Below are 16930 nucleotides of genomic sequence, written 5' to 3' on the forward strand. Positions count from 1 at the left end.
TCTTGGCAATGTTGATTGTAGTCATGCCTTGACCTAAAGACTCCACAATTTGTTGCATCTCAGCAGCCGACACATCCTTTTTCTTTCCCATTTTGGCAGAAAATGTAGGCTGCTTAATAATGTGGGACAGCCTTCTTAAGTAGTCTTGCCTTTCATTGGACACACCTGCCAAACTAATTAGCACAGGTGTCTGCTATTGCATACAGTGATATAAAGAGCCCTGACACACATCACCATCAATGAGTTTAACTGACAAACAAAAAAATTCTTACCTTATCACGCCTAAACACTTTTTGCATAATAATTTGGAACACAGTGTACATGTGCTTTTCCACAAAACACCAGTGGTTCACGTAGTGAATCTTACAGTTCTAACTTGCCAACCGTGGTCTGTATGGAGTTGTTCAATAAAGGGCCCAAAATTAAGATAACATAGATGGGAGAGGTCTCTATGAATACGAATTCCTAAGTATTTGATACCCTGTGAGGGCCAGGCAAAGGGAAAGTTGGACTGGAAGGAATCCTGTATGGATTTGGGGAGGGAGACATCGAGGGCCTCAGACTTCGCTGCATTGATTTTAAAATTTGACCATGTACCAAAGTGATCTATTTCAGCCATAACAGCAGTGATGGATATATGTGATTGAGTGATATATACTAGGACATCATCAGCAAATGCAAAGCACTTGTACTCGGTGCCTCCCACCTCAATCCACCTAATATTGGGGTTATGGCGAATTGATGAGAGCAGGTGCTCCGTCACTAGGATGTATAAGAGAGGGGACAGAGGACATCCCTGCCTTGTCCCATTGCTGATTATGAAAGGTGATGAAAATGTTCCATTTATCTTCAGCCTAGGTGACGCATTGCGATACAGGGACGTGATTTTGCCTATAAAAGGGTCCCAGAGACCCCTACCCCAAGCTTTTTAAGAGAATAATATATGGCGTGCCAGGAGACTCTATGGAATGCTTTCTCAGCATCCAACGAGAGTATCTAATTACAAATTTTTAACTGCATCTAGCCCAGGAAATACTTTGTGCCTAGTAGCAGTGTCTGCTAGTCAGCGGATTATCCCAGCTGTTAAGCAAGCTACACCACCTGTAGTTTGGACACTTAACTTTTTCAAAGGAAATGGTTCGTGCCCCCGGGACACTCAGTGAAGAGCATCGGGGAGGCACCCCAAGGCACAGGGGCTGGGACTGGCGGTAGGACGCCTTGCGGTGGACCGCCAAGCTCGATCCTTATAAAAGCTTTTTAACTGCAGCAGCTTTAGTGGACGCTACTGGAGCTGGAATTACGCGGCTGCTGGCATGAGACTTGCCCTCCAATAGATCCTTGTAAAATGATTTAAAGTGTACTCATTCAAATTAGAGAGACAATTTAAACTAAAAAGATTAGACCTGCCTCCACCGCAGGGGGGCTCGCTCGACCTACCGGTGGACAGGCACCAGTATTGGGAGAGGGGGGCTGGCCGTCAGGGTCCACCACGGCTCTTGCACAAACCCGGCGACACGGAGGTCGCACGGGCAGGAACGGACTGGCCGTGTCGGCTTCGCACTTTTTTGGTTTTAGAAGGGCATGACATGCCTATATCTGTGTCTCCCCCTCCTTTTACTCCTCCACCTCTTTTCTTTTCGCATGACTATATGTACTTGTCACTTTTCCATGTGTTAGTTGTGTCTTCTGAGCAGTTTGTCAGCTTTTGGACACCTTTGAAGGTGTTTTCTATGTGTTTCTATGTGTTTTTGTTTGCCTGCCAATGGTTTTAACGGTGTTCGACGAACAGTTCAACTAAGAGTTCGGCGAACATACGGGTGATTGACGAACTGAACTCGAACACTACGGGGGTGGCTCAACACTACTCGTGTTATCTGTAACATTTGTCACCAAAAGCTAAGTAGAGACCAAAAAATCCATAGTTTGAGTACTTCATGCATGATCCGTCACATGGATATGAAGCATAAGTTGCAGTGGGAAGCTCACTGTGCTATAATGCGGCCTAGTGGGCCGGGCCAACCACTGTCTGCCCCATCTTGTGCATCCGCGGCATCTTCATCCTCTGTGACTGGGGGGACAGCAGTCACACCTGTTTTGGGACACAGACCTGCCACCTCTTTACCTGCAACAGCCAGCGTGATTGGCAGGTCATCATTTTCTTTGGAGGTGGAAACACCAGCTGGTGTTGAGCGCTCTCCGACATCGAGAGCACCACCTTTGGATCAAGGCAACCTAACATTTCCGCCTGCATCTCCCTCACAGACCGGAAGTTTGCCGGGGACACCCTTCTCATCCCCGTCTAAGCACAACAGCCAGCCCTTGGTCCCTCAGATGTGGACAAGTAAAAGACCATTTCCTCCTAGCCATGAGAAAGCTAAGAGGTTGAATTTCACCATCTGCAACTCTTGGCTACAGAAATGCTGCCTTTCCACCTGGTGGACACAGAGGATTTTCGAGACCTTATGTCCGTCGCAGTGCCCCAGTACCAGATGCCCAATCGGCACTACTTCTCAAGGAAAGTTGTGCCTGCGCTCCTCCAGCATGTCGCACACAACATCACCGCTTCTTTGAGAAACTCTGTGTGTGACAGGGTGCATTTCGCCACAGACACTTGGACGAGTAGGCATGGACAGGGGCGTTACATGTCGCTGACTGGGCACTGGGTAACTATGGTGACAGCAGGACAAGGGGCTGCTGTCCAAGTCTTGCCGTCCCCACGAGTTGTGCGTCAATCCTCTTTTTCTCGAAGTTCCTCCACTGCTTCTGCCTCCTCAACCTCCTCTCGGTCCTCCACCTGCACCCAAAGCCTGTCTGGTCTTGGCACACGCTTTCTAACTGTGCAGAAGGGACCCTGCACACCTCCTTATTATGCTGGCAGCAGGGCTCAATGTCATCAGGCGGTTTTTACTTTGAAATGTCTGGGAAATGTGAGTCACACAGCTGAGGAGTTGTGGTCAGCTCTGGAGAATCAGTTTCATGAATGGTTGTCTCCACTGGTCCTGCAACCAGGGAAGGCCGTGTGCGACAATGCTGCAAACCTCGGTGCGGCCCTTCGCCGGGGCAATGTCACACACGTGCCTTGTATGGCTCACGTGTTGAACCTGGTTGTCAATTTTTAGGCCACTATCCCGGACTAGATGGCCTTCTGCAGAGGGCACAGTCGTTGTGTGCTCACTTCCGCCGTTCGCATCCTGCAGCTCAGCGACTTACATCTCTACAGAAGTCGTTGGGCCTGCCACTTCACTGGCTAAAATGCGATGTGCCTACCCTGTGGAATTCAACTCTGCACATGTTGCAGCGATTGTGGCAGCACCGACAAGCCCTGGTGCAATACGTTCTGACGTATAGCCTGGGCCAAATGGATCCAGAGATGGGGCAAATCACGCTGGAGGAGTGGTCTCAGATCAGGGACCTATGCACCCTTCTGCACAGTTTTGAAATGGCGACGAAGATGTTTAGTGCTGACGATGCCATTATCAGCATGACTATTCCGGTGATTTACATGCTGGAGCACATGTTAAACAGAATTCGGAGTCAGGTGGTGCGACAAGAGGAGGTGGAGGAAGTAGAGGAGGAGGAGTTGTATGCAGAAGGGCTAACATCTGCAAGGTCCAGACGGTCGGCAGCACCAAGGCGGCAGGCATGTGAGGGTGGGGGAGATGGATTTACCAGAGCGCATGGTAGCAGTCAAACTAGTGAGGAAGGTGCAGGAGCCCAGGAAGAAGTGGAGGACGAACTGATGGAAGACTCAACAGATGAGGGAGACCTTGATCACATTTCTGTTGTGTGAGGTTGGGGGGAGAGGGCAGAGGAAGGAAGCATGATTGTTACCTCGCCACCAACACAACAGGGACTTGGTGCTCCTGGATGCGCAAGACACATGAGTGCCTTCTTGCTGCACTACCTGCAACATGACCCTCGAATTGTCAGAATTCAAAATAATCCTGACTACTGGGTTGCCACACGATTAGATCCCCGGTACAAAAGTAAATTTGCTGAAATAATTCCTGCCATAGAAAGGGATTCACGCATGCAGGAGTATTAGCAGAGACTGTTGCAGAATCTTACATGTGCTTTTCCACAAAACACCAGTGGTGCATGTAGTGAATCTCACAGTTCTAACTTGCCAACCGTGGGACTTTCGAGTGTTAAGCACTCAAACCGTAACAGAAACACAGTATCTGCTGGTAACAGCAATTTTGCGGAATCATTTCACAGCTTTTTTAGCCCATCCTTTCCATGGCCACAGGAGACAAGAAGTCTGACACATAGTCAACGCCTAGAGACGATGGTACAGGAGTATCTCCAAGTAAACATCGAAGCCATGACTGTGTCACTGGACCCTTGCTCTTTTTGGGCTTCCAGTCTGGATAAATGGCTGGAGCTCGCCACTTACGCCTTGGAAATCTTGTCATGCCCCGCAGCCAGCGTTCTCTCTGAACGTGTGTTCAGCGCTGCTGGTGGTTGCTGACAGATAAGCGCACGCGGCTGTCCACTGAGAATGTAGACAGACTCACGTTCATAAAGATGAACAAATCATGGATCCGCAAGGACTTTTCTACCCCTGTGTCATCCTGGGGAGAGTAAAAGCTTTAGGATTTCGTAAAATCACCTCACCAACCGTTTTAAGCTTTCAAATTACTAATAATTTTTAGCTGCATCTTGTCTGGAAAATAATTTTGGGCCTCTAGCAGTGTGCGGTACTCATTCCATTATGCCATCTATACTAAGCTCCACCAGCTTGCAAATTACTAATAATTTTTAGCTGCATCTTGTCTGGAAAATAATTTTGGGCCTGTAGCAGTGTGCGGTACTCATTCTATTATGCCATCTATACTAAGCTCCACCAGCTTGCAAATTACTAATAATTTTTAGCTGCATCTTGTCTGGAAAATAATTTTGGGCATAGTAGCAGTGTGTGGTACTCATTATAACCAACCGTTTTAAACAACTCTGGGGCAATTGATGCCACTTAAGTGGTGTCTGTGCCACAAATTTTTGGAAAAAATGGAGACTCTTTTTGGAGTCCCCTTGCTTTGTTTTACGTGACGTTGCCATCGTCAATTAGAGGTGGGTTGGGTCTTCCCCCCCCCTCGCTTTTAACCATAAGAAAATACATACACTATGGCTTGGGGTAACACAGATGGTTGAGTCTGAAGAGCTGTTTACTCAGAGGTCTGCTCCAAAGCTTCAGTGTCTGCTAGTTAGCGTAGTAACCCAGCTGCGAAGCTAGCTGCACCGCCTTTGTATCTAATAATGATTTTTAAATGCATCTAGCCTAGGCAGACTGTGGGGACCCCTAACCAAGCCCAGACGCTCAGCCCCCTAACGCCCCCCTTTCATTGAAAATACAATCATGTAACTCTTACAACTGGATGGGTGAGGATCGGTCACAGCTTTATTAACTGTTTATACTCATTCCCTTAGAAATGCATTTTATTTCTAAAATAATTCAGCTTGTTGCAGCATGCCCTGTGTCTCCAGTCTCCACAACGGCAAGTTGGCCAACAAGTGTATCTCTCCAACATGTCCTTTCTATTTCCAGGCCACGGAGGATCCTGCTTACTCGTATGCAGGACTCCGACCCCCATCCATCACTCTTAACGCTTGTTCCAATCCGTCCTGGAGTCCTGACAGGAATATGTCCAGTCCACTATCCATTAAGTGAACACTGTGGGGCCGTATGAGGCCTGCTTTATCTCCTTCCAGTTGTCGGTGTCGTATCACTACACAGCCTCTGTCTCTTATAAATTTTGCCATCCGAATATTTATTACCTGCCTTGTCCGTTCGATGGCCGTGATGTCTGACGCACCTTGCCATACCGCTCTCGGCACAATCTCTGACCATACTATAGTTAGTTTTGTGAAAAATTCTCTGAAGCGCCCAGTGTCTAGTTTCATTATTGCCATTAGTTATGCGCTCTTGTGATAAGCTATGTCGTTTCCCCCGGCCTGTATAACTAAGATGACCGGACCTCTTGCCTCTCTCCCTACCTTGATTACCTCCATTAGTACTTGTGGCCATTGCAGGCCTCTAATACCTCTCCAGTTCAAATATGTCTGATGAAACTCCAATTTCCTCCCGCCTGGGCGGACTTTCACCCTTCTTTCTGCACAATATATATACGAGTTCTTAATCATTGCATAGCAAAAAAACAGCAAGGAAGTGGTATTTATATGTCATGTCCTGCTATGCACCTGTTCAAGGCTGAGTTAATCAGAAATTTAAACACACATACCATGTTAAAATCGTATAGCATAGAAACAATGCATATAAATGTAAATAATCAAAAAGAAAAAGAAAAGAAGAAAAAAGGAACATATATAATAATAATCTATAAATGATCACTCATAATGATACATCAAATCATGTCTGATGTTTAAACCCGCTGGTACACGTGTATTTAAAGTATAAATCCACCAACTTTCTCTATTAAGGAGCTTTCTCCTATAATCATCCACCAAATCTCCACCAATCGCCATGGCCCACGGAGGGGCCACCACAGTCAGTGAATCCTTCCTTATTTAGTATAGAGTCTACCAATACTTTGGGCATATTAGCCCAGCTGCGAAGCAAGCTGCACCGCCTGTGTATCTAATGAGAATTTTTAACTGCATCTAGCCTAGGCAGACTGTGGGAACCCCCAACCAAACCCAGACGCTCTGCATCTAACCCAGCCAATCATTTGATAGTATTGCTAGTAGCAGAGTCGCATGGGCTCTATACCTTGTATAGCCTGTGCATTTTTTCAGATCGATAAGGATGACCCAGCTCGTGTTATCTGTAACATTTGTCACCAAAAGCTAAATAGAGGCCAAAAAATCCATAGTTTGAGCACTTCATGCATGAACCGTCACATGGATATGAAGCATAAGTTGCAGTGCGAAGCTCACTGTGCTACAAAGCGGCCTAGCGGGCCGCGACAACCACCATCTGCCCCACCTGTGTCATCCTGGGGGAGACTAAAAGCTACTGCGTAGTCTTTTCCAAAAATTTGATGGAATTACCACGGGAATGGTTTGGAAGAGCTATAAGAGTTTAGGTAGGACGTTAATTTTTAGTATACTTATTCTGCCGAACTAGGAAAAATCCTTCACCGTCCAAGAAGTAAGATCTTTATGGAGTTGTTCAATAAAGGGCCCAAAATTAAGATAAAATAGACGGGAGAGGTCTCTATGAATACAAATTCCTAAGTATTTGATACCCTGTGAGGGCCAGGCAAAGGGAAAGTTGGACTGGATGGAATCCTGTATGGATTTGGGGAGGGAGACATCAAGGGCCTCAGACTTCGCTGCATTGATTTTAAAATTTGACCATGTACCAAAGTGATCTATTTCAGCCATAACAGCAGTGATGGATATATGTGGTTGAGTGATATATACTAGGACATCATCAGCAAATGCAGAGCACTTGTACTCGGTGCCTCCCACCTCAATCCACCTAATATTGGGGTTATGGCGAATTGATGAGAGCAGGTGCTCCATCACTAGGATGTATAAGAGAGGGGACAGAGGACATCCCTGCCTTGTCCCATTGGTGATTATGAAAGGTGATGAAAATGTTCCATTTATCTTCAGCCTAGCTGACGGATTGCGATACAGGGCCATGATTTTGGCTATAAAAGGGTCCCCTAGACCCCTACCACAAGCTTTTTAAGAGAATAATATATGGCGTGCCAGGAGACTCTATGGAATGCTTTCTCAGCATCCAACGAGAGTATCTAATTACAAATTTTTAACTGCATCTAGCCCAGGCAATACTTTGGGCCTAGTAGCAGTGTTTGCTAGTCAGCGGAGTAGCCACCGCCTGTAGATCTAATTACAAATTTTTAACTGCATCAAGCCCAGGAAATAATTTGGATGTAGCAGCAGTGTCTGCTAGTCAGCAGATTATCCCACCTGTTAAGCAAGCTACACCACCTGTAGTTTGGACACTAAATTTTTTCAAAGGAAATGGTTCGGGCCCCCGGGACACTCAGTGAAGAGCATCGGGGAGGCACCCCAAGGCACAGGGGCTGGGACTGGCGGTAGGACGCCTTGCGGTGGACCGCCAAGCTCGATCCATATAAAAGCTTTTAACTGCAGCAGCTTTAGTGGACGCTACTGGAGATGGAATTCCCGCGGCTGCTGGCATCAGACTTGCCCTCCAATAGATCCTTGTAAAAGGATTTAAAGTGTACTCATTCAAATTACAGAGACAATTTAAATTCAAAAGATTAGACCTGCCTCTACCGCAGGGGTGCTCGCTCGACCCACCAGCGGACAGGCACCAGTATTGGGAGAGGGAGGCTGGCCGTCAGGGTCCACCGCAGCTCTGGCACAAACCCGGCGACACGGAGGTCGCATGGGCAGGAACGGACTGGCCGTGTCGGCTTCGCACTTTTTTGGTTTTAGAAGGGCATGACATGCCTATATCTGTGTCTCCCCCTCCTTTTACTCCTCCACCTCTTTTCTTTTTGCATAACTATATGTACTTGTCACTTTTCCATGTGTTAGTTGTGTCTTCTGAGCAGTTTGTCAGCTTTTGGACACCTTTGAAGGTGTTTTCTATGTGTTTCTATGTGTTTTTGTTTGCCTGCCATTGGTTTTAACGGTGTTCGAAGGTGTTCGACGAACCGAACCGAACTCGAACACTACGGGGGTGGCTCAACTCTAAAAATTACATTTACCGGTGAATGTATTTTTCACCATTGAAAGCAATGCAAAAGTGTAAAAACGCTTCAAAAATGCTACGTGTGAACATAGCCCAAGGTGTGGAGGAGTATTTTTGTTTTTGTACAGTATATTTATTTCACCTTACATACACTACTCAAAAAAATAAAAGGAACACTCAAATAGCACATCCTAGATCTGATTGAATGAAATATTCTCATTGAATACTTTGTTCTGTACAACAAAACACACAAAAATCATCAATGGAAATCAAATTTATTAACCAATGGAGGCCTGGATTTGGAGTCACCCCCAAAATTAAAGTGGAAAAACACACTACAGGCTGATCCAACTTTGATGTAATGTCCTTAAAACAAGTCAAAATGAGGCTCAGTATTGTGTATGGCCTCCACGTGCCTGTATGACCTCCCTACAACGCCTGGGAATGCTCCTGATGAGGTTGTGGATAGTCTCCTGTGGAATCTCCTCCCAGACCTGGACTAAAGCATCCGCCTACTCCTGGACAGTCTGTGGTGGAACGTGACGTTGGTGGATGAAGCGAGACATAATGTCCCAGATGTGGTCAATCGGATTCAGGTCTGGGGAACGGGCGGGCCAGTCCATAGCTTCAATGCCTTCATCTTGCAGGAACTGCTGACACACTCCAGACACATGAGGTCTGGCATTGTCCTGCATTAGGAGGAACCCAAGGCCAACCGCACCAGCATATGGTCTTACAAGGGGTCTGAGGATCTCATCTCGGTACCTAATGGCAGTCAGGCTACCGCTGGCGAGCACATGGAGGGCTGCACGGTGTTGGGCTGTGAACACAACCCCCATCTGTGGATGTCGGGCCCTCATACCACCCTCATGGAGTCAGTTTCTAACCGTATGTGCAGACACATGCACATTTGTGGTCTGCTGGAGGTCATTTTGCAGGGCTCTGGCAGCGCTCCTCCTGTTCCTCCTTGCACAAAGGCGGAGGTAGCGGTCCTCCTGCTGAGTTGTTGCCCTACTACGGCCCCCTCCACGTCTCCTGGTGTACTGGCCTGTCTCCTGGTAGCACCTCCAGCCTCTGGACACTATGCTGACAAACACAGCAAACCTTCTTGCCACAGCTCGCATTGATGTGCCATCCTGGATGAGCTGCAACTTCTGTGGGTTGTAGAGTCTGTCTCATGCTACCACAAGTGTGAAAGCACAACCAACATTCAAAAGAGACCAAAACATCAGCCAGAAAGCATTGGTACTGAGATGTGGTCTGTGGTCCCCACCTGCAGAACGACTCCTTTATTGAGTGTGTCTTGATAATTGCCAATAATTTCCATCTATTGTCTATTCCATTTGCACAACAGCATGTGAAATTGATTGTCAATCAGTGTTGCTTCCTAAGTGGACAGTTTGATTTCACAGAAGTTTGATTTACTTAGAGTTATATTCGGTTGTTTAAGTGTTCCCTTTATTTTTTTGAGCAGTGTATAAGACATTACCCTGGAAAGGATGTTTCTTAACATTTTTCCCAGGAAAATCCATTTTGATTTTGTTTTTGTATGTTTTATTGTAAAGTCTGTAAAAGTGGCTTAATACTTTGACAACATTGTTGACAGCAGTGACCTGGGAGTTAGAGATGCTTCCAGTGGTCTTCCCATCGATTTGGGCAATTTTTAGGCCCTCTGCAGACCGCCGGGGGGCCCGGAAAATTGCTCAAGATTCCCATAGACTTAAATTAGGCTTGTTGCATTTGAGTATTCCAATTTGCTTGACTCGAGCAACGAGTTTCCAAGCATTTTAGTCATCACTAATCTCCACAACTCTTCAGTGGTGTGCGGTTTGTCACCTAAGCATATTAGCCTCAGCACAGCCTGTTGCTGCTTGGCTGAGGCAGGAGGTGCAGGAGCTGTAGAATGTGGGGGAAACCCTGATTGACCCAGGGCCCACAATCCTCACCGTCGGGAGGACGTGTTCCGTCCCAAGGTCCAACTGGGTCCCGGCTTCCACAATATTAACCCAGTATGCCATCAGCGAGATGTAAAGTCCCTGCCCACAAGCACTTGTCAAAGTGTCTGTGGTTAGGTGGACCTTCCCAGTAATTGCGTTGTTGAGGGCATGGGTAATGTTCTGAGACACATGCTTGTGTAGTGGCGGCTGGGGACCAAGTACCGAGGGACGGCCGATGCCATCAGGTTGTGGAAAGCTTCCATCTCCACGAGGCTAACAGGTAACATTTCGAGCGCAAGCATTCGCGAAATGTGTGAGTTTAGTAGTGTGGCCTGTGTGGCGTTGGCTGCATATTTACGCTTGCGTTCCAAGGACTTGGGTAGGGACAACTGAACGATGTTCTGGGACAAGGACGTGGATGTGGTTGCTGATGGTGCTATTTGAGAGTGTGCAATGACAGGTGCAGGACGGGAGGCATCTTCGCAAGTGCCATGGACAGGGGATTGACATGCACACACAACAGCTGAACAATTCAGACACTGTTTCTGGACCCTAGCGTTCGGCCCACTTAGTCGGGTGCTTTGCTACCCCTGCTGATGCTGGCCTGGTAGATGGTGCAATTGGCCTTTTTGGGGTTATCTGCAGAGTCTTTAAAAAACAACCAGACTCAGGAAGACCGAACAATTGTACTGGCAACTTCCGCCGTGTTGGTGTTCCAGGGAACGGTGGCCCGCCTTGTGTCTGTGGCCACCACACTGCTTGTTCCTGTCTGTTGTGGTGCTACGCCTCCCTCCCCCTGTGTGCTGCTGTCCTCACTCTGCATGTCGATGTCACCTTGCCAGGTTGGGTCAGTGACTTCATCGTCCACCAGCTCGTCTTCCACTTCCGCACCCTGGTCCTCCTTCTGACTTTCTGGCAATTGTGTCTCATTATCATCCACCTCTTGCGACAGTAATTTCACTTTCCCACCATGGCATTTGTGTGACCGTGGCTGCTCAAATATTTGGGCATTGCTATACGTGATCTCCTCTTGACCCACTTGAAGTTGGCTGGGCGTGAGGCCCGAATCTATAAACGGAAAAGTGAACAGCTCTTCAGAGTGTCCAAGTGTGGGATCAGTTTTCTCCGGGCACTTGGCATGGTGGAAGGAAGGAGGATCAGGGTCCAGACTCACATCTACTGAGACAGGGTGGTGATGGTGGTGGCAAAGAGACTGAAAGCATTATCTGCTATCCAACCCACAACCTTTTGACACTGCTCTGGGTTCAATAGTGGTGTGCTGTGGTCCCCTAGTAATTGGGACAGGAAGGTCAGACGAGAAGATGTGAGTGTTTGTTGTGGCACAATTTTGGCTTGCCCGTGGCCTTGTCCTTGGCCTCTGCATGCACCATTAACATCACGTCCAGTTCCTTGTCCCTTGCCACGCGCTTTGCCCATTTTAAATGGAGGATAATATTTTCCACGGTCGCTGCAAATGTCTGAATTTGTACCGCAGTAATATGTGATACGTCTGACAGATGCCCACGCTTTGAAATAGTGGCCCTGTAGTTTACTATTCTTGACAGTGATCACGTGTGAATAGCTTAACTGACGCACTGCTGCCAAACTGTAAATGGAGTACAATATTTTCCACGTTCACTACAAATGGCTGGATTTGTACTGCAGTTATATGTAATACGTCTGACTTACGGCCACGCTTTCAAATACCAGCCTTGTAGTTTACTATTCTTGTCCGCGACTATGTGTGAATCGCTTCATTGACATGTGGCGCCCCTGAGGGTTCAGTCGCCACAGAGGTACTGCTCCTCACCCAGAGGTGTGGTGTCTCCTTCTCTCAGGTAAGGAGGGAGTGCTGCCCGGAACCCCAACACCTGCATCCAACACTACACTGCTCCAGGCCAGCTGGAAGGCAGGCAAGACGCAATGTATGCTTCTGCTGAGCCCTGACCCTGGCTGGAGTGGGGGGAACCCAAAGGTAGGGGGAACCAGTAGTGGGTGTGGGTGGAGGAAGTAGTTTAGGGGAGCACCATAGTAGTAGATATATAAAGGGAAGCTATCTTAGGGTGGCAGTCTAGTGAGTGAGAGGACAGTTCAGAAGAACAGTCCGGGAGCAAAGTCTCAGTAGGAGCTCTGCTCCACAACTAGGGCCTAGTGTCAGAGGCCCAGGAGGGGAGCAGGGAGTAGGCTCCGTTTTGTTGAAGGGATCCTAGGGGGTACGGCAAGTGCAGGAAGGCACCCGTACGCCCCGCATCTGTCAGAACACAGAGGGATCGAAGGCCACAAGAAGGGGACCGGCCCCTGGCCCAGTCGTGTACTTCAAGTCTCGGCTGGAAAAAACGGAGGCTTCTGGCTTCTATAGTCAGTTGCTGAAGCCGCATTCTAATCCCCAGGAGGGTCAAGCAGGTCCGGGAACTCCGATGGACAGGAGGGACTTAAGAGCACCCGAGAGGGATTGAGAGTGGGCAGCGCAGGGCAAGAGGGAGAAAGACCCAGCGTGAAGTCGGTCTAGATAGGAACACAAGAAAGTGGGGTTCCGCCAGGTACTCCTGATCTACCTGAGGAAGTGCTGAACCCCTGCCTGGTGAACGCAGCGTGACGTGGGAGGCTAGCATCTGTACAGTGCACCAGTGGAACTGCAATAAGAACTGTAAATACTCAGATGACTGCACTGCCTCCGTCCATTCTTTATCTGCGCCACCTTCCCTCACCGCACTACAACGTCCAGCGCAACCCAACCACCATTTACCTACACTGCCCTGGAGCTTGCTCTACCTGTGGAGAGCCATATCACCCCTGCTGCCGCAACACCAGCTCCATAGGACTGCTCCGCAGCGGCGGCTCCCCTTTAGCCGCAATCCACAGGTGGCATCACGAACAATCCCAAAAACCCCATATAAAAATATCCCCCTTTGCACTGACCGCCCTGGGTCATGGACCGGGCCAGCCACTGTGATATCCCCCAGCAACCAGAGGCCCGGCTGCCGAGTACCCCACGGCCCTGGGGGCGCGTCAGACACACTGATGCAAAACTGTAAATGGAGTACAATATTTTCCATGTTCACTACAAATGGCTGGATTTGTACCGAAGTTATATGTTATATGTCTGACGGACACCCACGCTTTCAAATAGCGGCCTTGTAGTTTACTATTCTTGGCAGTGACCACGTGTGAATAGCTTCACTGACACACTGATGCAAAACTGAAAATGGAATACAATATTTTCCACGTTCACTACAAATGATTGGATTTGTGCCCCAGTTATATGTAATATGTCTGATGGACGCCCACCCTTTCAAATAGCGGCCTTGTAGTTTACTATTCTGGGCAGCGACCACGTGTGAATAGCTTCACTTACACACTGCTGTCAAACTGTAAAAGGAGGATAATATTTTCCACGTTCACTACAAATTTCTGGATTTTTATCGCTATAATATGGGATCACGTCTGATGATGAAAAAGATCTGGCTGTATTCTGCAGTGCTAACAAGCAAATGGAGCAGTAAAATGTTGGACTCTTACTTTTTTAAGATAAGATTAAGATAAAAAAAAAATTAGCCCTGGCCCCTGATATCTGGGGCTATGTCTACGGATATCTTCAACAGCAGGAGCAGACAGAACACGCAATGGACCCTCTTGTGCTGTATACACTGCCACAAACCCTGCCTGCCTAACTCCTGCTATCACCACTGAATATATGCAGCTGGATTAGTCCTCAGAAGGACTGTTAGTTTAGATGGATATATATACTCCTAGAGTACCACTACCTATATCTAACTATTACACCACCAATTCTGTCCCTCACACTGCAGCACCTCTCTCTACTCTGCCTGTTTCCGGGTTAGACTGTGACGAGCATAGGGGCAACAGGTCTTATATAGACTAGATGATGCTATGCGGAAAGCCAATCACTGTAATGCCACAACCAACATGGCTACGGCATTACAGTGTGTGGCAAGCAATCCCTGCATGTTCATTGGCTCTCTAAAGAGCTCCAGACATGCAGAGCAGGGAACCGAGCTCCCGCCCGATAAACCAGGAAATACTCGCCGAGCGCTGAGCATGTCGAGCAGGGTGATGCTCGGGCGAGTACCAAGCAGTGGTGAACACGCTTGCTCATCACAAGTGCCTAGACTAGAGATGAGTCGACTAATCCGCAGAGGGTTGAGTTTAAGTCGAATTTATGAAATCCACAGTTTCACACGAATATGAACATTTTGAGTTTAGATAGAAAGAAAAACTTGCCTGGCACCATTTCCTATTTGTACAGCAGAGTCGTTTTCCATTTACGATCTTATAGTCTTATAGTCGTTTTAGATCTTATAGTCTTATAGTCGTTTTAGATCTTATAGTCGTTTTCCATTTACGATCTTATAGTCAGCAGGTCCTCCCTTGCCTGTGGAGTGTAAGCTCTTATGATGGATTCTCGCTCTTTCTCTCTCCTGTAGAGTATAAGTTCTAATGCTCAGTGCGGTCCTCTCTCTCTCCTGTAAAAGGTAAGCTCTTATGGTCAGTGTGGTCCTCTCTCTCACCTGTAAAGTGTAAACTCTTTTGGTCAACTGGGTCTTCTCTCTCTCTAGCCTGTAAAATGTAAGTTCTTATTTCCAGCAATGTTCTATCTCTCCTCATAGAATAAGAGCTTCCAATATTGATGCTCAGGCGTGTCCCCTTTGCACATGGATTTCTCCAGAATTTTTGAATCTTTTGATTATATTATGTTCTGTAGATGGAGGAATATTCAAAGTCTTTACAATTTTATGTTGAAGAACATTTTTCAGAAATGATTCCACATTTTAAAAACACAGTCGTTCACAGATTGGCGACCATCTTTTCTTCTGAGGGACTCTGCTTCTCTAACAAGTTCTTTTTATACACAGTGATGTGACCCTCCAGCTGCTTTCTAGCTTTTTGTTAACCCTGTCCCAACCTTTTTTTATATTTGTTGCTGGAGTCAATTTTTAAATAAGTTAATTTTTTTAAATTAAATGTAAAAATGTCTAACTTTCAACTTCTGATATGTGATCTATGTTGTGTTGTGAATAGAATATGGCTATAAGAGACTTTCAGTTCATTGCATTCTTGTTTTCTTTATGTTTTAGACAGTGTCCAACTTTTTTGAAATTGGGATTGAATTTGAAATTAGGCATTTTGTGCATTTGTTTCTTATTCTTTTTTTATTTTTTCTTCACAGATTATAAATTTATCAGGGATATCGGTGGGTATTGGCATGACATCAGCATGTGATACACTCATGTCCCAGGTATGAATGATAAAAGGGAGATCATGTTGTATACATTTAAAGTGAAACTCCAGCCAAATCTATACTTTGCCATGAGGGTGAATATAGAATTTCATGAATTTTATGTGTCTGTCTCTTACCTGTCAATTTCAATGGTCATTTGGATAATAACAATTAGCTGAAGCAATTAGTACCAATTAGTTTAGGACTAACCCTGTGTTCACATGTTGCAGCCATGATGATTTTGAAATCCATGCTGACATGCAGAACTGTATGGCCACTATGAATATTAGTTAATTTAGACGCAATGTTTTGCAAAACCAGCCAATCTGCCCAATCTGCTCTTTGGCTCTGCTTCTGGCCATATAATGGCCCCACCTTGGTACCAACATGTGAACACAGCCTAAATCCATTTAATCGGGGTGTATGTATTTTAGAAAGATGGCACATCATCGAAAAATAAGGCTTTTAGACAAAAAAAAGGCAAGAGGAGCATTCTTATTGCTACACCCTTCCTTTCAAATCAACTTGCTGTATTTAGAAGTTGGGCATTAAATTCAAATACGTCCATGTGTGTCTCTAAAATTTAAAGCGGTTGTCCGATCATATGATATTGATGACCTATCCTTAGGAAGTGAACAAAAGAAAAGGATTACCAGTGTAATATCTTAGGCGTCCCACTCATACACAGTACAAGGAACCTGCCAGCTCACAGGTGAAACTAGAAGGAGGGAAGAAGCATCCAGGATCCCAGGAGAGTCCAAAGCGCAATCCAGTACATGTGTTGGATTGCATTTTGGAGTTTCCCAGAATCCTGGATACTTCTTCCCTCCTTTTATCCTTAGGAATGGTGATCAGCAGGGGTGGACATATAGTCAGTGCAACCGATGCAACTGCATCAGGGCCCAGAGTGGAGTGGGGGCCCTCACAGCTAGAAGAGGGCCATGAACTGTAATAAATAATGTATATGGCTGGGGTCCGACTGGCTGAGTGAGAGTGCGTGGGAAAAGATGGCTGGCACTCAGTGCTCAAGAGAGGATGGAAGCTGCAACATTTGCAGCCAATGATGAGAACAGGGCTGCAGGATAGGAATGCGGAGCTGAG

General features: G+C 46.7%; 1 protein-coding gene across 1 annotated transcript in view; it reads left to right on the forward strand.

Annotated features, from left to right (window-relative positions):
* The window catches only part of LOC141252676 (multidrug and toxin extrusion protein 2-like), a 577502-nt gene that overhangs the window by 195039 nt on the left and 365533 nt on the right, over positions 1-16930 (forward strand). Inside the window, exon 3 of the mRNA XM_073670545.1 lies at positions 15779-15847. Coding sequence (XP_073526646.1) covers positions 15779-15847 — 69 coding nt within the window. The remainder of the gene's footprint in view (positions 1-15778; positions 15848-16930) is intronic.

This window comes from Phyllobates terribilis, unplaced genomic scaffold, assembly GCF_046119375.1.
Source record: "Phyllobates terribilis strain yellow unplaced genomic scaffold, ASM4611937v1 Scaffold_2__4_contigs__length_985480577, whole genome shotgun sequence".
In the NCBI taxonomy this organism is placed as follows: domain Eukaryota; kingdom Metazoa; phylum Chordata; class Amphibia; order Anura; family Dendrobatidae; genus Phyllobates; species Phyllobates terribilis.